This window comes from Protopterus annectens, chromosome 11.part0 (genome assembly GCF_019279795.1).
Source record: "Protopterus annectens isolate FY-2018-M chromosome 11.part0, PAN1.0, whole genome shotgun sequence".
Classification (NCBI taxonomy): domain Eukaryota; kingdom Metazoa; phylum Chordata; order Ceratodontiformes; family Protopteridae; genus Protopterus; species Protopterus annectens.
Window position 1 is genome coordinate 86,219,948 of NC_056745.1, and position 25,611 is coordinate 86,245,558.

Consider the following 25,611-nt stretch of genomic DNA (forward strand, 5'->3'; position numbering starts at 1 on the left):
CTTTCTGTTTTTCCCACGTAATATGATGGACACTTATCACAAGTTGCCAGATAGACCACCCCTTTTGTATCACAACTATATTTACCTTTACTCTTAATTAAAATATTTCTACTAACTATAGATATCTCACTCTTATTACTAATATATGAACATTGATTGCACCGGCCGCATTTGAACGTTCCTACTTTTTTCGTTATCACATCATTCTTCCTATAATCCATGTCTTTTTTATTTTTCTTTTCCAACATGTTTTTTATACTTCTGGAATTCCTAAAAATAATCTTGGGTTTAAAACTATTAATTTCTTCTATATCTGTTAAGGCAGCAAATTTATCCCATTCTTTACTTAAAATATTTCTTATTCCCATATTTTGCATGTTATATTCAATTATGAGATTTCTATGGTACTGATATTCCTCAGTCACCCTGTCCTTAATTTCTTCTCGAATTGTTTTGAATTCGATCCTACCCGTAATTGGTTTAAATCTGTCTGCCCTACCTATTTCTACTTCCCTTCTAATGTCATTTACAAAGGTTTCTGGGTATCCTCTTTCAATGAACATCTTCTTCAATGTCTCACACTCAGCAAAAAAATCTTCATCCAGGGTAGTCATCCTCGATCCCCTTACAAACTGCCCTTTAACTATATTACGCTTGCAGTGTAGGGGATGCGCACTTTCAAAATGTAAATAAGAATTAACATAAGTTTTTTTCCTGAATACCCTGGATGTAAATAGCTTGAGTGTGTCATTTTTAACCAATTCGATATCCAGATACTGCAAAACCTCGTTGTTGACATTATAAGTGAATTTAAGGAAGTTTGTAGTTTTACCAATATATTCCATAAATTCCTTGAACCTTTCCTGTCCCCCTATCCAAAAAATGACTATATCATCTAGGAATCTTTTATACATAATCCATTCCTTCTTAAATTCTGATTTTAATATGTATTGTTCCTCCCATTTGGACAAAACTATATTGGCATATGTTGGTGCACATGCCGCACCCATCGACACCCCAGTCCTCTGTTGAAAGTATTCACCATCAAATAACAAAAAATTATATTTTAAGACGGTGTCCATGAGTGCCACTGAAAGTATCTTATCTTCTTGTGTCATAGTTTTGTCCAAAAATACACATTCCTCAAACCACTTCATTCCACTTGGATGTGGTATACAGGAAAAAAGGTCCACTATATCTATAGTTATGAATAAAAGGTCGGTGCTGTAACATTCAGGTGTTAATTGTTTTAAAAAATCCCACGAATCTTTCAGTATCACTTTGTTACTTGTCCATATATGTTTAGTAGTAATATCTATATATTTTGCCAAGGGTTCTGTTTTAGACCCTCCTGCAGTGACTATGGGTCTTAGGGGGGGGGGGTCCATCACATTTTTATGGACTTTCGGGATTCCGAACATTGTAGCCATCCTAGGTTTTACTACTGTTAAAAACTTATGTAGTTCAGGCTTTAACACCCTTTCTAACACAAAGTCATTCAACATGTTATCTATCCGATGGTACGCCACATTTACCTCATTTTTTGAGACCACTGTATATTTTGTTTCGTCTCTGAGTATCATGTTCATCTTTCCTTCATAAATTATATTGTCCATAATGACAACACCCCCCCCCCTTATCTGGTTTCATAACTCTGATAGTGTCGTCATTTATTAATTCCATTAATGCCTCTTTCTCATCTTTATTCAAGTTGTTATAATACCTCTTCCTATTATTATTGTGATTAGTTCTGATTCCTTCTTCCAAGATTTTTTCAAAATTTCTTAACTGAGGTAACAAGGGTGGGTTGAAAATAGATTTCTTTTTCAATTTTGTCCCTCTATTGTCACTACTATAACCATTATTCTTTGCGAGAACACTCAAATTTATTCTTCGCATAAACATCTTAGTGTCTAAAATTGTGGTGGTGGTGTCACCCTTTGAACTAGGAATAAATTTAAAACCTTTGCTGAGTAATTTAAAATGATTTACCTTAATATCAAAATTACCATAATTATAAATAGAAAAATCCTTATACGTATAAATAACATTATTTACAACATTAATCTTATATACTTCATCTCTTTCCAACATCGGGCTAAATGAAGAGTGGGTGTTTGTCAAAACCTCCCCTTCTCCCCCCCCTCCTGTAAAATTTTTTTTCCCTGTAATAATGAGGCCCGTGTTCCTCATCTATTTCCCTTACTAAAGGAGGGAAATCTTGGTCATATAGATTGTCGTTCTGAAAATCAGAATGACTATAAGTGGGTTTGTTCCATTTTCTATTGTTAACAAAATTATTATTATTCTTTTTAGACGTAATGGGTTCTGGATAATTAGTCCCATTCTCATATTCCATAATGTCCCTGTGTAGTTTACCTAATTTACGTTGCATAACCACTTTACATTTATCATCTATTTCATGCCTAATATTGTAATATTGTTGCCTCTCTTCCTTTATACCAAAAATTAGGTCATTTTTAATAGCTCCGTCCATTTCATCAATATCTTTACTCAAACATTTTATTTTCCTCTCGTTTTCTTCTATTATTAACTTAATCACATCCAAACCACATTGATTAAATACTTTGAGCAAACTTTTATGAAAAATGGAACCACAGGTGACATTATTTGGATACTTACAAATGCGAAGACCTTTTGGGACAATTTCCTTTTTTAAGCATTCTAATAAATATGTGTTTTCTATATTTAAAGTTTTAAACCTGGTCATAAGACCTTTAAGTTTGTCAATTTTGACCACATAAGTCTCTCCTTCCTGTTTGTCCAAACCAGCGTGGGTATCCACGCCAAAATCTATATTTCTGTTCAACCAGTCTCTAGTGCTGATGTTATTAGTACAATCAGTACCTTTGCTTAAGTCCATGGAAGTCGGTTTCTTACGTTGAGCCCCTGCAGCTGCTCCCCGACGTTCATTTCTCTCTCCTGTCCCTTCAGATTCAACACCCAAAATGTTAGGAGTTAACAGAGGGTTAAAAATAGTTGCTGAGCCCTCGGAAAAGTCGCCGGCGTCGTCTTCTTCGCCAATAAGCTGCCTCTTCCGTTTGCTTCTGTTGTTGGGCTGTTGTACGTCTTCGAACACGTATTCTTCACAACCTAGCTTGGTTTGACTCACTAACATCTTATGGCAAAGGGGTGTGAGTAGATCTATGAGCTCGGTCAACTGCCCAATCAGCTTCCTTGATTGGCCGAGCTCCTCCATCGCTTCCGAACTCATTGCTGTCCGTTTTCCTTCCAAAAAGTTTCCTTGGCCCAGAACAAGTCACAAAACACGAAAAACCACTGGAAGCACTTGAAAGTTGACCAACAAATAACGAACAAAGTGCAGTAAGCCAAGAAAAACTGTAGAACCACAATTCCACTTCGAAGCTTTTAATGAACCAGACTCCACAGACCATATATTAACGCAATTACACAAAACAGTTTACTAGCGTTTTCATCCAATCCACTTGGACTTCATCAGACAATGTACTACCATTTAATTAATCTATATATACTAAATGACAAACCCACTAACCAATGAAAATACCTAAAAACATTCAAATTTAACCTATAAACAACATGCCTCATTGAATATTAAAAAACCTTTTGTTATGAAAGTGCTTTGCATATACATCTAAAACATCTTCATTATTTAAAACTATTAATCATATGAATAAAGTGCTTGTATAAATGCTGTTTGATTAAATCTTTGTCATACAAACAGTATCATTATAAAGTGCTTGTCAAAAGCCTTTGAAAGGTCTAGAAACAGTCAAGATACAAATTTACCAGAGTCGCGCAACATGGTTAATGATTTCAGGAAAGGAGAGGAGGGCAGTCATGGTACTGTGGCCAGGGCGGAAGCCATGTTGAGTAGGGGTGAGGAGATTGCCATGAGTTGGGTATGGCATCAGTTGTGAATGGACAGATTTTTCTAGTATTTTAGAAAGTGGAGAAAGGATGGATGGCAACAGGTCTGAAATTGCTGGTGTCTGTGTTTTTGCCTCGCTTGTGGAGTGGGATAATGCAAGTATGGCGCTAGATAGATGGGACATAGGATCCTTGAATGGATCTATTTATAAGAATAGATATGGGAAAGGCTATGCTGTTTTCAGATAGTTTGAGGAAGGCTGATGGTAGATTATCACGTGCATTGCGACACGGTTTGAGCTAGAGAAGAAGTCTTTTTATTGTGCTAATGGGGATGGGTTTTAGGCTGAAGGGTGGAAGTGATCAGGGGAATAGGGGGTGGGAAAGAGGAGGATAGTTTTGCAATACAGTCCACAAAAAATTAATTGAATTGGATTGCTGTTTCAAGGTCAGAGAGGTTGGGGTTTGGACAAGGGTTAGCTTTAGTACCAGGGTGGAGGATGGAGGAGATGTAGTCCCAAAATTTTCTAGGATTACTGAGTGCAAGGACTGAAGTTTGGAGTGATACGCTTTGCAGTCTTTTGTTAGAAATCTCTCTAGTTAGTCTGCCTGGCTACTCAATCCATCTGTCTCTAAAAATTAGGCTTTCACAGTATCCCAGCCATCCATGGTCAAGTATAACTTCCACCTCAGTGACTGTCAGAAAAGTCTACAGGTACCAAAGCCACCCAATTATATCCACCTTAAATAAATCCTCCAAAACAGACAACGCCATTTAAGAAATATCACTCCAACACTTACTAAAATGAGCTGCAGTAATGCAAACCCAATAACAAAAACAAAAATAAACCAGCTATTTACAATTTATAAAATATGATATAAACTGCTGCTTACAATGTGTGCAATACACCTGCTATTCAACAATCCAGACAAGTATGATGAGACCATTTGTCTGTATCGATTCACAGGTTCATAGGTGTTCAACTGGAATTCTCTTCTTGCTAATCTTACATCTGAACTCTCTCTACCTCAATTCAAGTAAAGCCTGATTCAGTACTTTAAAAAATGATGGCCATGTCCTTGTCCTAATCCAGATAAACTTTAACCATCACTCGTGTGCACATGGAGGACTTCTGCCTACACTTTGTTTCTTAACTTATAAATCCTATGATCTCCTTGGATCTACTACCAGGTTAGCCTACTAGGCATTCAATACCCTATCATTCTTAAAAACACTGTCTAGAATTTTCCATCTGAGTAAACATGTAATAATTTGTGTATCTGTTTTGTGTTTGTTTACATCTGTGTAAAAATCCTTTTATTTGTGTTTTAAACTGTAAAAATGTAACAGTTTGTTGAATGTCTTTTTGGAGCTTTTCTTCCCGGGCCTCCGCTGAAAATGAAAATGTATCCAGTCGGACTCTCCCGGTAAACAAATGTAAAATAAAATAAATACTATGGTAAGGACTGCAAGTGCCTTTTTAAGCCTAGCCATATATCCCAAATCTCTGACAAGTTTTGATACCCTTGATAAGGGTAAACAGGGGTTTGGAAGAATATGGTGATATCTCTCAATAAAAAACACATTCTTATGTATTCATGCCACCTGCCTCCCCTACCTTAATCTGTACAAACTTTCTTTCCATTCCTGCCCATCTAATCCTCATTCAGACTCAACGTAGTAGTGCTCATAAAAATTCCTGCCCATCTAATCCTCATTCAGACTCAACGTAGTAGTGCTCATAAAATAAAAAAAAGGAATTTTTGCTTTTCCCTCTTCCCTTCTGTTTTCCCTTTGATCTTTCCCTGCTCTTAAGATCAGTAGGGTCCAATCATTAGGCCCTTTCACACCATAGAAAAATAAGCAATCTTATTCAGAAGCAAATAAGGATACATTAAAATACAACAGACGGAAGAAAATACAAAGGCAGAGGGAGAACGACATTTAAAGTCAGTTTCAGATAAAATAACAAGGTACCCTAATTAAAGAGGTGATGTGAACAGCTCTTGGAGCAAATTAACAGCAATTAGTTAAACAGGTTTACTTTCTGGATTGTCGGTTCAGACGTGTAACTATAATCTTAAGTTTTACGAGAGTAACTACAAATGCTAGAACAGAGAGAGAGAGCAGCAAATGCAGATCAAGTTTATTTGCCTTTAATCATAATAAAATAAATCAAATTGACCAATGAGCTCCCTCACAATTTATGCTTGCCAGCACATTTACTCATCATGCTAAGAAAGACTTTACAATTGAGTGGAACACCAAATGTTTCTGAGCAAAACAAATTGCAGTGTGTTCCTAATTCAACACCAAAAATACACACTTGTAGAATCAGCCCTTAAGCACAAATTAACCATAATGTCATTGTACAAGTCTCAATCTTCACAAATTCACATTAACAGAAGTGTCCCAGTTCAGTAACCATGGCTGTTACAGTTCCCAGTCTTACAAAACTCTGACAAAACAGCCTGTTTACCAATGATTTTCCATCAAAAATGACTGCAGAATGCACAATACATTAGGCACAACTTTTTCAGTTACTTCCCAACGTTTCCGTACCAGCATCACTGCAATGATACTGTATTCCAATAAAATGCAGGACACCTACAGCTCTCCAGCTTCGTGAACAAGCACTCAACTGTAACCTGCAGCAGAGCACACGGTCACCTACACATGTATATTCACCACTAAATAAATGCACAGTCATTTACTGTCTCTACAATTACTATGTCCTGCTGCAAACTGTCACCTACACATGTATATTCACCACTAAATAAATGCACAAACAGTCATTTACTGTCTCTACAATTACTATGTCCTGCTGCAAACCGTCCCCTACACATGTATATTCACCACTAAATAAATGCACAGACAGTCATTTACTGTCTCCACAATTACTATGTCCTGCTGCAAACTGTCACCTACACATGTATATTTCACCACTAAATAAATGCAGTCATTTACTGTCACTACAATTACTATGTCCTGCTGCAAACTGTCACCTACACATGTATATTTCACCACTAAATAAATGCACAGTCATTTACTGTCTCTACAATTACTATGTCCTGCTGCAAACTGTCACCTACACATGTATATTTCACCACTAAATAAATGCAGTCATTTACTGTCTCCACAATTACTATGTCCTGCTGCAAACTGTCACCTACACATGTATATTCACCACTAAATAAATGCACAGTCATTTACTGTCTCTACAATTACTATGTCCTGCTTTACTAACTTCTGAAGGAAGTCTTGTTTGTACTCCACAACCTGAATGACTGACAGCAATGAAGTAGTAATCTTAGACAAAATGTTTATCACTTGCAATAAGTCTCAAAGATCAAAATCTCCTCATCAGCTCAATCGCCAGACTGTCTACCGTGCATCAGTATTAGGCAGGCTCCTTCTTTCTTTTTTTTTTCAGTCACTTTTCCCCTAATGTTTGTCTATCTAATCTAATCTTATCAGCCAATTTGCTCTCCAACCACAGGGGTAAGGGTCAGCAAGGAAGAGGCATTCAGACAGCCAACAGAGTTGGCTCATGAGTATTTGTATGGAGATCTAGCATCACACAACACATTCTGTGTAACCAAGGGAAGTTTATGTGCAATTGGCTGTTTGCCGACAACTCTTCACTTTGTGTTCCCTTCAAGCAGGTCTGCTCCCCCGCAAAAGCATGGAAAGAGGTTCCCATGGTCTCTACCAAGGAAATCACACCTACCTAGTGTGCTCCCAACTTCATACAACCTTATCAATCCCCATTAAGAGAGCCATGAGCAGACCATTCCCTCCCTCCCTCCAACCGTGCTGGGGCTGCAAATTACATTGTGGTTGTCTGGGACACAGTCAGGGCAGAATCCTCCTGCATCATGGAGCCAAGCATCATCTCCCATTGGTGTTGTTTCTGGTCTTTCAATGAAAGCTCTATGCTGAGAAACTCTGCAGACCATCGAAAACTTCCATATTTAGCACTTCTGCTTTCCCAGAATAGGCTTCAAAAAGCCAATACTTATGTCTTGGGTACCCTCCTACCATAGCAGGCCGTAGTACATACCACATTCTCTTCAGATATACCAATACCATAGCAGGCCTTAGTACATACTGCACTCTCTTCAGATATACTGATGATACCATAGCAGACCGCAGTACCCACTGCACACGCTTCAGATATACTCATGACTCCAACCGACCAAACCACTTTGCAAGATGTTACTGTGCAAAGTAGCCACAATCATTCGTTTCGGCACCCCCTACAAAATGGAGATTCTTTTTTCTTGCCTTGCCCCTGGCATCTGCTTCTCTGTCCCAAGCAACTCCAGCTGGTTTTCAGCATCAGCTAAGTGTTTCTTTAGCACAAAATTCTCTTGCTGCAATTGGAAGAGATCATCTGAATATCCCAATACAGTAGTATCAATTTCACTTTGTATAGATGTAGCTGCTGAAAGAGTCTAATGTTCCACAGACTCACTGACCTTTCGTACTGTTGCTACCATTAAACCCAAAGCTGACTGAGGATTCTTGTCATTAAGCTGTCCCCACTAAGACATACTGATTCAATACCGGCAGCTGACACACAATAGTTTTGTCTTGAATTATGCTTTTCGATTACTACATGGACTTCTTTTTGCTTTTTATTTAAACAGCACTTCAACAGCAGGTTTTACCTAATTTAAACACCATCTTTTACACTAAGCAGTTATTAAACTTTTAAAACCTAGAGAACAGATGAAGCAATCTTAGTAAAGTGTCACTTTTAAATTGCCACAACTTAAAATCCCACATTCAATTAGATTTGTTCATGCATAATTAACTCAAAAGATATCATAGATTTGATTTCCTAGCTATAACTTACCCTTAATTTGCCCACCTTTAGGAAAAAACACTTGGGGTTCTATCCATAACATGTCAGTAAAAGACTCACAAATTGAGGTAGCAATATTACAAACAGCAACATACCAATAACATGAGATGTTCAAGGTCACGACGCACACCAGTAGGTAGTTCACTGCCCATTTGTATACTTAATCTGGCATCTTCATCAGCCCGATTCCGTAGCTGTTTCACCTAAACAAAAACAATTTTAACCAAAATGGCAAGCATTAAAATCTTGACAAACATACACTGGGTCCCTGAAGCTATGAAAAATATTACAGCAATCACAAGATAATCTTTGCTTAACAGTCATTCATCTTTGTAAGGATAAGATTAGGGCTAAAAAGGGGGTGGGGATCTCGAACAGTAGCCTTGAAATGAAATTACTCAAAATTAGTGACTGTCCTCTTCAAGGTCAGGACTCATGGCAAAAATATGCCCTTTTTCAAGGTGACTCGAGCTCCTGTCTGGTTAAATGACTTCATTCAAATTAATTAAGAATTAAAATCAGCACTGCAGAGTACAATTTTTAACAACTCAAAAACTTCTGTTAGTGTCACTGTACCGTAACAATCAAGTATCTCCACAAATGTATGTGGGAGAATCATTAAAACTGTAAAGTTTCACTCGTAAATGCCAAGATTTAACTGTACAGGCTTGCTACAGATCCCAAATGATGACCCCACTTGCTTGTTGTTGGTTGTGTTAAATCTGCACATTACTAAGATTATCAAGATGCCTTGGTCTTGCATAAACATTTTCAATATAAATATAAAGTACAATCTTCAGAAAATCAGGTAATTTGGCTTAACAAACCAGGTGTGCATTTCATTTACCTGTTAAACAGTCAAGTGCCACAAACAATATCCTCTTGAGCAATAAACCAGAACAAAAGCATGTGAATGTACATTAAGTTATTATACAGGGCAAATGAAAGGAATTACACAGAAGAAAGATGTCTATATACAGACTTAGGTGCAAAGTTATGTAAACCAATAATAATTACCAACTGTGGTCGCAGTTTCTGCAAGCTGTTACAATATAATAATAATGTTTACAAGGCTAGACAGCATATGTCCAATAAATCAAGGAAGTAAACGTACAGTTTGAGCAATACACTCAAATCTACTTACAGACAAAACAATTCATTTTAAGAAGACAAAGCTGCCAGTGATGCACCTATAAAACTACAGCAACAAGGAAGGGTACAAAATTAAATAAAAATACAAGTCAGCTGTCAGTCAGGACAAAAATTAGTTTCAGCAAGTGAAGGATCAACAAAATATACTTATAAAAACTACACATGTGAATACATGTAAAAAAAATCAAAAACAGCACAAACGTCAGGAAGCGGGCATTAGAAATAGGTATGCAATAATCTTTGGGCTTAAAGAAACTAAGGGATAAAAACACTGACATAGAAGGAATGGAGTATAGGAGCAGGTAAAACAAAGTAAAATAAAATGATGAAAATAAACAGAGGGAAGCACAGTTAAAAAAATAAATAAATAAATAATGCAGCTAGGGGAAGGTTTACCCATCTGTGAAATTAACAGGATAACAAATAACATAATACAAACAGTAAGTGATGAATTTAGGAAAGAAGCATGGAGGAATGAGACCACAAGACTAACATTTGAGTAAAGGCAGAACCACACACAACACTGCACAGTCACAGTAGCAGGAGTAAATTAACTAGCACTACTAGGGCAGAACCCGAAGTGTGAGCAGGAAAAGGTGCTACTCAAGTGCTATACAAAACAAGATTACCTGTAGCAAATGTCAATGGCTTCAGTTCATAAATGCTGCAAAATTTTCTTTTTTAAAGTTAAACAGATTAATTTCCTAAGTTCAGGAGAAAGAGCATATTAGGACCGTGCATAAAACCTGCAAAGGATTTGTCAATAGGTGAGTGGTGTGTTCTGCAAATGAAAAACTGATGCACTAGATCTGGAATGTCTTAAGTAAGCGCTGTAAGGTGGAAATAAGTCAGCAAAAGTTGTACAGCAGGAAAAATGCTAGCAGCCTGAACATAAGCAATACAATGAAAATGTCAGCTTGCTTGTAGACTGGGAAGCTAAGTGACTAGATGTAGGCTTACAGAAGAAAGGTTAAAACAACATGAGAAATAAATCAGCGACTGCAAAGAACACTAGACCTGTGATTAAGTACTGGTCATGAACAATAGTTCTCACACAGCCCAAACAAGCCACTAGATCATTAGTTTCCCCATGAGTGTCCATTTCTTCCAAACATTATCAAGTTAACAGCAGTAATGCAACATCAGCGATACTAACCTCAAACAAACATTGCAGTATACTTACGGCAATCTACCACTCTATTATTTTATCTTCCACTTGTCTGACCCTAAAATTGGATGCCAGCCTGATGACACAGAAGTTGGATGTCTGTGCTGCCAGTGACCTGAGCTTGGGAACTGACTCTAGCAGCTAAGATGGTCAACAAGGGGAAAAGGTGGACAACGGCCAATTCCTTTCTCCTAGAGGAAGAGGTTTGAGAAACCCCAGTGTCTGTGTAACCTCTACTGAAGACTGGAAGCCTCAAAGGTCATCTACTATCATTAAATGCGTGTGACAGCAGGGGTCCATAGAGATGCTCTCGCTAATATCACCACACTAGGCACTTTGACTATAGTGCAGATGAATGCTTCAGGTTCTATGCAGGCAACTCCCAGGGACTACCCAAGTGAGTTATTGTCAAGGTAATCTTCCCAAGGAGTTAGGGGTTCATCAAATGACAGGTTATGTTGGAGGTAATCAGAAGGAGCAACTGGGGAAACAGGGAATGAGTGGGTGTGGAAGCTAGACAGGAAAAAAAAAACGTATCTTACATGCAAAACATATTCAGCCCTCTTAGAGACAAGATGATTGTATTCCTTTTACCTACAAAGGATAGAACAGTGACAGAGGATGTGAAACGACTACAGTTACAGGCTCCCGTGTAGAAGAACTCCAAGATGCAGCCAACACTCAGCAGGTTCAAGTATAAACACCTTTCCTCTGATGACAGTAGACAGCGTAGTACACCAACCAATTTTACTCCAGTATGTGCTTCTGGGCAAGAAAATAACATGGCATAGTAAACCTTGTGTGAGCAGTAAGGGGGTTAAGGCAGACTTCACTGTGGATGGGCAAAGCTTGTCAACATTTTTACCAGATCTAAACTTCAAGAGGCTGAAGGGATTAAGGCAGACTTCACTGTGGATGGTCAATGCTTGTCAACACATTTACCAGATCTAAACTTCAAGAGGCTGAAGTGATGATCTTCAAGTAAGACACTGTTGCACTATATAGTTTGTGTACATTTATATCTAAAATAAATAAATTTTATATATATATATATATATATATATATATATATATATATATATATATATATATATATATATGAAATAAAGAAAGAGATTTTAATGTCTATATATAAAAATAGATGCAAATATCTATATTTATTTAGATATTGTCTACATCTATAAACCTATCTATGCATATATATATATATATATATATATATATATATATATATATATATGTATGTGTGTGTGTGTGCGCTCACACACAGACATTTTCTTTGCAAATCCCAATATTTAAATGCATGTATACATTTGTAATATTTTTGAACACTGGGCCCACAGTTATCAACAAATATCAGTACATGACTATTCAATTACTTTTATGCAACTCCTATAGTGTTGTTAATGAATTGCTCAATCAGCAATAGTAGTTAATAACCCAGCCACTGGATTAGAATTAGGTTACTGCCATATTTCTTTCTACAGGTAATGAAAAATTACTTGAATCCAGTGTTCTTCAAAAACATCCATAAACATACAACCTATTAACTGAAATTGCAGAGCTGTACTGTGTCAGTCTGTGGCAGCACTGAAAGAAGGAAGACAATATTCATCCAACGGTTTTAATATGTCGCATCCTACAGCAGCATGTGAAATCTGGAGAATCCTGAGAAAGACAGAATCAGCCAGTAATTTTCCCTTTTAGATGGCGAATAAAGGGATGGAAAGTTAAGTGAGAATTAAATCATACTCACTGAAAAAAATCAAAACATAACTGCTTGAGTAAATTAGAGATGTTTTCTAAAATATGAAGCTAAGTAATGTTCTTTTTTGTTTAATAGTTCAGAGATGCTATAATACCTAAATTTAAAAATTTGGCATTCTTTCTTTGTAAATATATTAAAATTTCAATAAAAATTATCTGAATAAGAATGACGCCATACTATCAAGACAGCATGAAACAGGTACAGTGTTTACCAAGAATGTACCAATTAGACCCTAATGAAATGAGCTTTTAGCCAATATCAAAACACACAAGTTTCTTTCTCTGCCTCATTAAAACAGACTACTACAAGGATGGAAAGCAAAGAATTTAGGAAGGTCACTAAAATAATAAGTGAAGGACAAAAGGGTCACCCGCAAGCATTATTAATTTCAAATACTGAAGATAAGCAGCAGCAGCTGACATCCAAAACAGGGCATTAGGGCCAAAATACAAGTTAAACTGCAGAGGTCAAAAAGGTGAGACAATCTTATAGGTACAGCATCTCAAATAGAAAGTCAGTAGCAACGTTCCTCAGTACAGAAAGAAATGGGTAGAGCCTGGAGAAGGGAACAGCTCACCATATCAAATGCTTCTGGTACAATAAAAGCCACTCCAAAATGTTCACCGAAGTCCATTATCTTTACAATGTTATCACAAATCAACAAGACAGTCATGGTATAATGTTCATGTCTGAAATTAGAAGGTCTCTCTATCATGACAGCATTGAAAGGAACTTTGAAAAGGCCACATGCAACATTAACATGTTGGTTATGATTCATTAACAAGCAGTAACTAGGTTTTAGGCGAAGTTTAACAGCAGTGACAAAATTAGTTACTATAAGGAGTTTAAGTGTTTCAGAAAGTAAAACTCTAAAATAATCTGAGGGGGTGAGAACAAAGCTCACACAGTAAAAACAGTTTTAAAGAAGCTCGTATAAGCACACTCAGGCCTGTGTACAAGACTGGATGCTGCCTTGCCCCATTCATCTCAACCAGGCTGGAATGCAATAAAGTCACAGTTGCAGCCCTGGACTAAAAGCACCTAATAGCAAGAAAACTAGTTAAAATGTTGGTAACTACCCATTTGCCTTTAGATTTGGCCTCCATATGGCAAGCTCTCCAAACACATGACGACCAAGCAGAAGGACAAATGTGCAGTGGGAAGGAAGCATATTTTGAAATTTAACCAGGTGAAAAAAATCACTCACTATACTAATGTTGTTGCTACAAGAGGTGCAGAAGGACAAATACCTTAAAACAATGGCAGACAAAACAGGCAGGAGTGTGACTTCCATTAGGGAAAAACAAATGTAGCAGCAACATCATGAGATTATGGCACTGAATACATCCAAGATGTCTTTTAATATTCCCAGACATTTCATCTTTTACTGTCTGAACTACTGTGACAGGGAGGTGAGACAGCCAGAGATTCTGGGAAGCTCAGAAGCTCCAAAGTTAGATTTGCACCAGACTGTAGTGTGGAACTGTACAAGAGGAAAGTGTTTTTTTACCCTCCCAGAAGCAGTTTAAGGATAAAAGGTTTCAAATTCAGCTGTGCTTTCCTTAAGCATTAGCCATATTGAAGGTGTCCAACATGCTCCTTTCAATTTTCTGCACAAAGTAGAGATGCCTCTCTACAAAATGGATGGCAAAGGAAATGACCATGCACAGTTTCTAAGTAGAGAAGGACTACTAAGTGTGAGCTACTTCAAACCCCCAGAGGCCTCACGGAACTCCCTGGGTAAGAAGAAAGCCTGCTACTTCTTCTCTGACTTTGAGCCAGGAAGACTGTCCACCGTGCATAAAAGCATAACAAGGATCATTATCTTTCCCCAAACACCAGAAGTCTATCCCTGGAGGACCCCAACACTGTGGAAAAAGCTACTGGTAGAGCAGCGTTAGTACAAGTGGAGATTACTGCCAACAGGGATCTCACCAGATTGACCCTCAAGTAGGGGGAACTCTTGCCTCAGCTCTCATCCTTAGGCTGAAACTCATTCTTGCACTCTCACCTTTGACAGAGGCTTTCCACTCATAATTGAAACTTTGGTAATGATGACAGATGCAAAAACCAATCGTTATGCATTACTGTTCTGTCCACCTGTACTGCAGCAGCATGGAGTGGGAGGTGGGGGTATGAGGGTACACATATGCCTGCTACATATGACAATGTGAAAGCAGATTTCAATAAGTCCTTGTACCAGTTTGATACCGCAGCACTAGCATGGTCATGCTGAACTGAGCAATGATGGTCATACACCTATGTTAATACCTTGGTAAATGTTCTTATTAGGAGAGTTTCTTGGCCTTCAGATATCACATCGATGCTGCTCTTTATGTTAAAACATTCTGTAATGGACTACTAAAATAGGGGTTTTTATAAAACACTTGTATGCAATGTTGCTGTCGAATAATCTTGCAAACAGGATTGCAAGCACATAAATGACTCCTTAAGCCTGTGAAAGGATCCAACCTACAGTTCACAGAGTGTTTGTTGACTCACAGTATGCACTCGAGCCTACTTTGCATATTTACGGCTGTTCACGTGAAGAACTGCCCACTAATTGTTATTTACAGTAGTGTACCATACACAGGATTAATAAGCGTTTTCCTTAAACTGACAGTGGTGCACACACACCTGGCAGAAGTCAAAAAAGCAAGGTGGTATATGCACATTTGTCATGGAATTTCCAGGGACTAAACTCTGCAGTGAAAAGGGGCTGCCTTGTGCAAAAACTCTGGATGGGGAAGTGCTACAATTTGGTTTCTTATAACAAGCAAACAAAACAAATTAAGATCTCAGTTATCCCACCAGTTAAGACTTTGGAGAGGATAAAATGTGGCTTCATGCTGCTTCTCTGCCACCAAGAGCACACTTATTATGGTCAGAGACATATGGAGGTGGTCTAAATTATATGCCACTGCAGACAACAATGGGAGGTGGGTCATTGTTAAAGGCTCCTCCTCAGATGGTCAACTGATTCTGGCAAATTTCTATGGACCTAATGTGGAGGAGCCAAGACTGTTTCAGTTGTCATTTCACAAGGCACTGACCAGACAGGGTGTAGGGATTATTTACCTATTATTTTTGGGGGACTTATGTGGTGTTAAGACTAGGTATTAACATATAAATCCAAGAGGCAGGGAGGATCAGGTAAGCATCAGGGTGTACTTCATGAATGGCTTACGGAATTTCATTTGACTGATACCTGGCAGCTTTGTCATCTCGCAACCTATGAGTATATATATTTGGCATCACAAACGGGCATTGCTATCAGAATCAACAAGTTTCTAATTAGCCAATGATGTCTGTCCTGTACTGAGAAAGTTGAAATTCTTCTGGACTTTCAAACAATAATCTTCTCGATCTGCAAGGGATACAGAAGTCAGGGCTCAGAACTCCTTATGCTCCAGATACTGATCTGCTGTTATCTAAAGAGAAGGAAGGTGGTCACAAGTTCTTTCAATGGCCTACAGAGTTTTGGTACAACTTGTTACCAAGTATAAAAGGGCATCGGGAGGGCTGGAACACAAAGTTGCATTATGGACTATGCGCAACATCCCTCACTTACATCCAAAGAAGCTGTTAAAGGCTAAGCAGTCATTACAACATATACAGATGCTATACGTTTAAAGAAGCTACAGGGGAAAATGCATACCATTATCCTATGCATCCCGGATAGAGAAATGGGAAAGAATCAAATCTATTTGCTGGGCTAGAAAAATAATGTCTCAACAGTTGGCCCTTTTGACAAAGAACAAAGGATTGCTGATGCAACCCCTGTACTCAGGGATGGGAAAGGTATGAATTTTAATAAAAAATAATGAGCATGTAACTGTGCAGCTTAAAACAACCTAAGTAAGATAAACTCATGTAGTGTAGCACTAGGAATGAAAATTAGCAATATCAGCCGTTAGCAGTCTGCCCACTTAAAAGAAGCAAATTTATTGTAAAACACAGGAAATCCAATTGCAAAAGATGGCAGAAGTATTACCACCAGTCTAAATTTTTTTTAGTAATCCACAAAATCTAGAGAGTTTTAGAAAATGTTATATCGAGGTCTAATGGTTAAGCATTTTTGCCCTTTCTCTGTTAATGGACGTCATCAGCACCATTTCCCCATTACTCAGTCGACTTAAATAAAAACAGACAATAATTCATTTAACAATCCTTAATTAACTACAAAAACACCTTTAAACAACCACATAACAAAATAAACATTAATACTTGAGCAATGAATGGAATAACTGAATTCTTATACTTTACTTTATTATGTGGTTCAGGGTTTGTTTTGTTACGGTTTTCCCTGTGGCTGTTTGATGGTACACACTGGCGACTGGACTGGTGGTAATACTTCCACTCATCTTTTATTTGTGTTTAATGGTACGAATTTTCATTACCAGGTTTTGATACTTTCATAGCACAGTTGTACAAGCACCTATATCAGTCTTTAAGTGATGTCTCAGCAGAAGAGTGGCCTGGATTCAAGAAAGAAACCACCTGGCTCAAACTCTCAAGCCATAACATTGACAGTGGTCGCTACAGCCACTAACTCACTAAAAGCTGGCAAGGAGGATGGACTTGATGGCATACTTAAAGATTACTATACAACGACCGCACAGCCATGGACCCTTTGCTTCTAAAGTCATTTAAAGAAAGTCTTGGGGTGGAGGAATTACCATGCCAAATATAACTGCGTCAACAGTAACCTTCCCCAATGCAGGAAAGGACCCCTTAAACCCTCTCAGCTAAAGATGCATATAGCTTATACCAGAGGAGGCCAAAATTTTGGCCAAAATTCAAGAAGCTAAAAAGGAACGGGGAATCCATGATGTTTCCAGTCAGAACCAACAAGGTTCATTTGGAGGCAGATAAGGCATTCCCAATCACCTTCAATTACTCTATAATCTCGAATAATCCTTTCAACTCATTGAAGCATCCAAAGTGATGCTTCTGTAGGACTTCCAAAAGGATTTTAACAGTCTTAGCTGGGCCTATTTATGGAGAGGCCTGCTTACCCTTGGCTTTCCTCACCTATTCATCAACTGGTGTAAACTTCTTTATAATCTACCTCTTGTGAAGGTGGTCAGTAATGTAGCAACTAAATCCTACCAACGTTTAAGGGGTAAAAGGTGTCTCTGATGTTATTTGTGACAGCAGTGGAAGTGTTCAGCCTGTTTAATCAAACAGAAAGGTCGCACTGGAGCATTCCAATTTTTGAATCTCAAATTTTAACAGATTCATGTTTCGTATATAACTGCACCTTCTGGGATGAGCATCCCAACAGATATATGAATGAGATCCTAGATGCATTTCTATCTTTTGGCAAAATTTCGGGGCTTATAGTTAACTGGCAAAAAGCAGTCCTGTTCCTGCTGAATGGGGCATGCCTAAAACTTAGAGAGGATATATCACAATATTGGATTCACTATTAACTCCACCATGAGTATCTAGGAATTACCCCGAGTCAGCAATTCAGTGACAAGGTTAACATTAACCTTAAAGTCTTTCTTACATCCAACCAAGGATGCTAACAAATTGGTTAGAAATTCTTCAACCAGTCTTAGCCAAAACAGCCACTGTCCATTTGATGGTCCTCCCTAAAGTTTTGTTCCTGGCAAGGGAAATTTGAAGAATAAAAGCCCATCCCTTAACCCAGTAACTTCAGCAATTACTACTCACATTTATATGGGACAATAAGTACCCCCTTTTGGCATGGAAAAAAACTGACGACAGATAAAAACAAAAAAAAAATGTGTTGGGGGGGGGGGGGGCATCTTGGCAATTCCAGACCTGGCATACTATATCCTAGTAGTTAATCTTACTAAGCTGGTTCAAACAGGGAATAAACAACTCAGGCCAGTATAGCTTCTGCAAGAGATATGCCTCATGTACTCCATTTTGCAAACTGTTAACCCAAGGGCTTGCAAGAAGATTTGGGACCCTGGAGGGCATGAAGCTAAAATCGTCAATGTGCTTGCCAGGAGCTGTAAATCTGACCATTTGCTTTCCCCCCTGGGGGAGAATGTGGGCAAATAACTTGGTAGCAACAGATAATTCACTTATCTTTAGGAGATAACTTCTTAATACCCTTCTTCCCTCTACATACCCTGCTCTTAATACCCTTCTTCCCTCTACATACCCTGTTCTAACTCTACTTTTCATTATAATTCTTTCAGCATGCCAGCTCTGAATTCTACTCTGTATATAATGCACGTATATATTGCGTTTTGACAATCATTCAGTATATAATGTTATCCATTACGTTTATACCCTCAAGCCAACTCTGAAATTCACTTTGTATATAATGTATTTATACACTGCATTTTTTAAGTATGTATATAATAATGTGTATCTATTACATTTACCCTGGGCAGAGTGCGAAATAGGTCCAGTGAGATCAGTGCTTTACGTATGCAAACAACCAAAGAACTGCCAAAAGTAAAGAAAAACAACTCTCAGAAAATCCACAAATCCACAGAAAAAGGCAAATTTATTCCTCTGACGTCTCGGCTTGAGCCTTCAAGGAGTAAAGAACATGTATAACACACTACATTTATATATACAAAGTTAATTAGTAAAACAATAAATCAATAAAACAATTAGTAATGATTAAATTTTAAATAAATACTCTCCAATTTAAGTCTTCATTAAGACCTCGTGGATACATAGTATTAAATTTTAATATATACATAGCTTCCTTATATAATAAAACTTGTTTAATATTTGAAATGTTGTGCCAAGAACAACTTATTTTTTCTAAAACTGTAGCTTGAAGTTCTTCATTTTTGCTATTATGAAAATCCCTAAAATGTACAGCTACAGAACTTGCTTCTCTATTGTTAATAATGTCCCTAGCATGTTCCAACAACCTAACTTTACTCTGATAAAATCAAAATAAAACGTTTTCCATATTTGGTAGATATCCTGGCCCCTTTGGGCAAGGCCTTTATACCCTTTGCTCAGTGAAGAGAAGGTCTCCTTCCCTGAAAATTTCAAATGGTGGTAATATGTTGAGCTAGCTAGTGTCAGAGGTAAATTACATAATTGTATGAGATGCAATAGTGTTAGCTACGCAATGGTCAGCCTAGTAGCAGGTAACATTTTGAACACCCCTTTCTCCACATCTGTTCTCAATAGCATATAAAGAACTGGACACAGACTCAGGAAGATGTACAGAAGGTATAAAAGTAAATGGGACCAGGCTACTAAACTAATCCTGAGCTCGAGGGAATAGAAGTTTATCCATACAGCCTCCAATTCCTCCCACCCCCTAATGTTCACACACTAAGTACTCTTCTGGCAAGACACTCAAAGTAACTAAGAAAATGGAAAAGGCAGATGAATACTGATGGTGGTGTGGGATAGGAATGGCAAAAGACATTCATATGCTATGTCGTTGTCCAGAGTGCAGCAGAATTTGGTTAGCAACCACTGAGGAGGTGGAACTAGCATTAAGTAAACCAATCTTACTACATACAGATCTCAGATTTTCGATTTTCAGGATCATGACTAGAAGCGAAAAAGACTGACTTCTCCAACTTCAACTGACCATTACTGTCCTTACTTTCTGATTCAGGAAAGAAATACTCTCTATTACCGCAATATTTTTAGATATATTAAATTATTTGAGTATGTCAATTAAGCACTATAAAAACTTTGAGGCCATAACCAAAATCTGGTGCACATTCTTATTTGCATTGGAATATGTATTTAATCTGTTATACTCTACAGTCGGTGTGGAAATGAGAGGCTGCTATAGTTGTGTGTTTTTACTGGGTTTGTTTTATGTAAACGGTTTTATTATGCTATCAAGAATCTTGGTTTGCTGAGAAAATGACTCAATTTGTAAATTTTTTGTTGTTGTTCAATACCCCTTCTTACCTACTCCTGTACATCTTTGTTGATGTTACTATGCATGTGAGTTGTACAAATTTTTTCCTGACGAGTTTAGATGTTCTCATTATGAATGTTAATAAAATGTCTTTCTGAAATTACACTGAATATTGTATGGTGTTTTGACAAATAAGCTATTATAAACATCGAGAAGGTTAGAATCTATCCGGAATAGTCAGCACCAAAGTTCAGTACAGTAAAGTTCAGACCATAACACAGATAACCTGGATCAACTAGTCATGACCAAGGGTCTGGAAGAAGTGAGAAAGAAGAGTAGGAAGTAACTGACAATGCTTCCTTCCCCATGCTGAGGGAGAGGGAAACTGTTCAATCCACTGCAACTACAAAACCAAACAGAAAGGCATAGAACATGCACTATATGGGCTGAGGACATGAACTTTTCCTACCCTCTTTTGTTATATTGTCCCTTTTAGGTCTCCCTGATAAATCCTCACTACTGCAAATCAAATTCCAGTCCCCACTTATAAATAATATTCCCTCCTGAAAGACAATTACTTCTCCCAAAATTTTCTAAAGCTCCATAACAGCTGTTTGAGTTGGAATATAAATACATGCCATTGTAATCCTCCTCCCCTGCCAGTAGCCCCTTACTACCACAAATCTACCATTTTTGTCCATTTTCCTCATCTATCACTAGTGCAGCCCCACTAGCAATACATATTACTCCCTTTTTCCTCTGTCCCTGATATTCCGCTGAATATCCATTCTGAAATCCTCTCTGTCAAATTCACATGATCACTTCTTTCCAAGTGTCTCCTGCAGCATTATTTGCACTCTGCATTTATTAATACAGTTTAATACTCTTTCCTTTTTATCTATACCTTTAAGACCATTACTGTTCCAGGATAATATAGATAACATAACAATCATTATAAAAAGCTATTATTTCTACCTATTATACATGCTGGATATACACATTCAAAAAGTGTCTTTTGTGTTACATGCATACTAAAGATTGTCAGGCTGATCTTTTGTACAATAGTTTCTTCTCATCTCCATTTGGACCTACGTCACACTTCTCAATGTGTCTGGCTTTAAATGAAAGCCCTCAAACAAAAACTAAATACAAAACACCCCAATCCCATAATAACTTGGAACGAACACAAAACTATGTACAGTTTCAAAGAATTAATTGGAACCCTCCAGAAAGGAACAATTGCCCCAGATTTAAGGCTGTACTTACATGCATTATCTAACCTAAAATTAAAGTTACCCATGCTAAAGCGCATGCTACAGCCTGTGCTCTCACTTAGACTGATCGCTGTTTTTATCTCTCTTCCCCTTCCAGATACGAAAATTAAAAGGCTATGGTTTTACCATAACTTGGAATCTGTGCTGTGTATCTTCATTCCTCTTCACATTAAGGTCTCGGATCCGGTTCGAACACATTCTTCAGACTTGGATCAGACTCTCAAGCTCCTCCCTCTTACCCATAATGCACTACATCAACCCAAGCACCTCAAATACAGTTTGATGAATCTCCACATTCAACATCCAGACAGCAAGAAATGGCAGATGAGGCTCAGACATGGGACCATGACCCTCTAGAAGAAAGAAGCAGAGGTATGGCTGGGTGGGAAATTTAGGAGGAATGAAGACAGACAACACAGATGCCAAGTTATGGTAAGACAACCTTTTAATCTGATGCTGTCTCCTTCATTCCTCCTACCGATAGGGTAGGAGTCCCCAGATATGAAATTCCAGGGTGGCCCTCATGGAAGGATATGCTGGAGCACCATAGAGCCAAAGGAAGCCCTGCTCCTAGAAATGATATACAATTTGTACTGCGACACAAAGGTGACGCGTGTTAGACTGTCGCTGCTGCGCAAATATCAATGGAAGTTCTAGAAGAGAACGCGGAAGTAGTAGCTATAGCTTTGGTGGAATGTGCCCTAGAAGGATGAGGCAATTCTAGGCAATTTTATGAGTAAATGTATGAAATGCAGCCAGTTATCCACTTTACTAAGGTAATCCTGGACACTGCTTGGCCTACTTTATTAGCAGAGAAGGCAACAAACAAACAGTTGGTAAGACTTCCTGTGTTGTTTGGGTCTGTGCAGGTAGAAATGGGAGTAGTCTATGAACGACTAGATGATGAAGAACATACTCCGCTTTATTAGAGAAATTTGGAAAGAACACTGGTAAGTGGATGGACTGGCTGATATTGCTCTCCATGGCTACTTTAGGCATATAGGAGGGGGTGAGTCTTGGAGGATAAGACTTGTAGTTGAGAAATTTTCTTGGCTGAAGTTACAGCCACTAAAAAGGATCATCTTCCATGACAAACTTCATGTCGCAACTTGCAGCTGGTTCCAGAGTCAAGTCCTGCAACACTACAGGGAGAACCCAAGGAGAGGAGGAGTCCCTGATGGGAGGCCTCAACAAGAAAATTTCTTTCATAAAGGATTTGCATAACTAACACAGATAACAGGGAACGAGATGGACTTACAGTGTGAAAATCAGAAATAGCAGCTAAATGAAGCTTGATGGTAGAGAAGCTAGCTCCCTCCTCAAAAAGAGTACTACGAAAAAGCGGAACATGCAAAACCGGTGCTGGAAAAGGGTCAACATTTCTATTTGTAGCTCAAAATGACAAACCTTTTCCACTTACTGCTGTACACTTTCTTAGTGGAAGCCCTCTGCAAGGCTAAACGTATTTTACAAAGCTGGGAAGTAAGCCTGGATTATGTTGCTAGGGTTGGAAGTGGAGAAACCAAGCGGTCAGCCCAAAGGCGCAAATGTTCAGGTGCTGCATCCCTGACAAGTGAAAAAGGAGGTCCTGTCTGGGTTCCAGTATCCAAGAAGGATTTTTCAGATGAAACTGAGAAAGGGGAACCACACCAGTCAAGGTCAGAAGGGGACAATGAGGATTACTGAGCTCTTCCGCCTACTTGCCTTCTGAAGAAACTTTGGGATCCAAGGGAGAGGAGGGTAAGCATATGAGAGACCTGGGGGTCAATCGTGGACCAGTGCATCCCTCGGGGACTCCCCATTAGGAGGGATCAGAGCGAAGAACTTGCTCATTTGTTGTTGAGGGGAGAGGCAGAGGTCACAGCAAGGTTGACGCCAGTGACTGAAGATCATGTTTGCCACTGAGTGAGGGACCATTCGTACGGAACCAGAAGTGATCTTCTGAGTGTCTGCCAATTTGTTGGTTTTCCCTGAGATGTGTGTTGCAACTAGAAGGCAGTCTGAAGATAACACCCACTCCCCCACCCTCTTGGTCTCCCTACACAAGGAGTAAGAATGGGTTCCTTCTTGCTTGTTGATGTACCAGACAAAAGACATGTTGCTGGTGTGAACTGCAATAGACCCCAAGGGGAAAGCATCCTGAATGGCTTGCAACATTAGGAGAACTGCACTCATCTCTAGGAAGCTGATATGCAACCTTGGTCTCTACAGGGGACCAAGTGCCTTGGACCATCTTTTCATTGTAATGCCCCCACCCAAACTGGGAGGCATCCATGGTAATGGTGGCTATGGGGGATTGATTAAGAAGAGCCATTAAGGAGGAGATTGTTTTGACTGTACCCACCAGCTGAGATGATGCATGCAAATTGGAGTCAACCTGATGGGAAGGGATAGCAGGTCATAGAAAAATCGACCATTGTGCCGCCAATATCCACTGGAGAACCTGCATGAAAAATCTTGCTACAGAATCTAACAGGATTGCTGCTGACATGGATCCTAGCGCTTGTAAGAAAGGTTCATAGGTTGGTACTGGGCTATCTGCCCGAAGGCATATATTAGCCCAGCCACGTTGTGTGTTATTCACCGCCCCTTTAGTAGTTCCCTAGACCCTTGTACTAGCAGCTAGTACTCTTGGCCCCTATCTAGTAGTGCTGTTGGTGTGATCCCCGGTGTGAACTTTCTGTTACTCATCCACTCATCAAGGTTCCTCTTAATAATCCGAGCAGGGGGCCTGGTGGGATAACAATTTCCGGGCTTGATTCTTTAGTGTGGTTATGCAGTGTAAGGGGAGAGAAGCTATCTGATCCCTCATGTTCAGCTGCGTCTCCGTGAATTCCAGGTTCTGCACAGGAGCCAGGTTGGACTTATTCAGGTTTACAGTGATGCCCAGTTTGATAGTTGGACTAAGTAATCTCTGGCTTGGATGAGCTGATGCCTCATGGGAGCAGTAAAGAGCCAATCATCCAAGTATGAAAACACCTGGAATCCTTTGTGAGCTGTTAACACTGCAATGCACTTGGTTAACACGCAGAGGGCTGTGGAGAGCCCAAAGGGCAGTGCTCTGAAATGGAAATGATTGGCTCCCAGCCAGAAGCACAGATATCTCCTGGAGCGCCTGTCTATTTTGATGCAATAGTATGCGTTCTTAAGATCTATCAAGCAAATCCGGACATCCTTGTGCAAACAATGGCAGAATGGACGGAACCATAAACATTCAGAACCTCAACTTCTTTACAAAACCATTTAACTTGCTTAGATCCAGAATGGGCGTTAGGTCCTCTGTATTTTTCAGCACGAAAAAGAAGCGGGAGTAGGTTCCAAATCCTCTTTATTCAGCTAGGACCTCCTGGATGACTATTTCTGCAGCAGGTGAATTTCCTGTGCTGCCTTCTCCTTCTGACTGGGTGGCACGTTGGACAGGTTCTTGGTGTTTGAGGGAGAAGAGAAAAGGGAACTTAGTAACCTCTGGATATTATGCTTAGCACCCAGCAGTTTTGAGTCAAATTTATTTATTTTACATTTGTTGACCGGGAGAGTCCAACTGGATTACAAGTCCATTTTCAGTGGAGGCCCTGCAAGAAAAGCTCCAAGAGAACAATTTTTTTTTACAAAACATAGTTTTAAAGACAGACTTTTAACATACAATTTCCATAGAAGAGACTTTGACATACATA

The 25,611-nt window shown here is 38.7% G+C and overlaps 1 protein-coding gene across 1 annotated transcript in view; it reads right to left on the bottom strand.

Moving 5' to 3' along the window:
- NUP205 (nucleoporin 205) overlaps positions 1-25,611 on the bottom strand; it is a 1,199,422-nt gene that overhangs the window by 965,838 nt on the left and 207,973 nt on the right. The window contains 1 exon segment of the mRNA XM_044087173.1: positions 8,837-9,015. Coding sequence (XP_043943108.1) covers positions 8,837-9,015 — 179 coding nt within the window.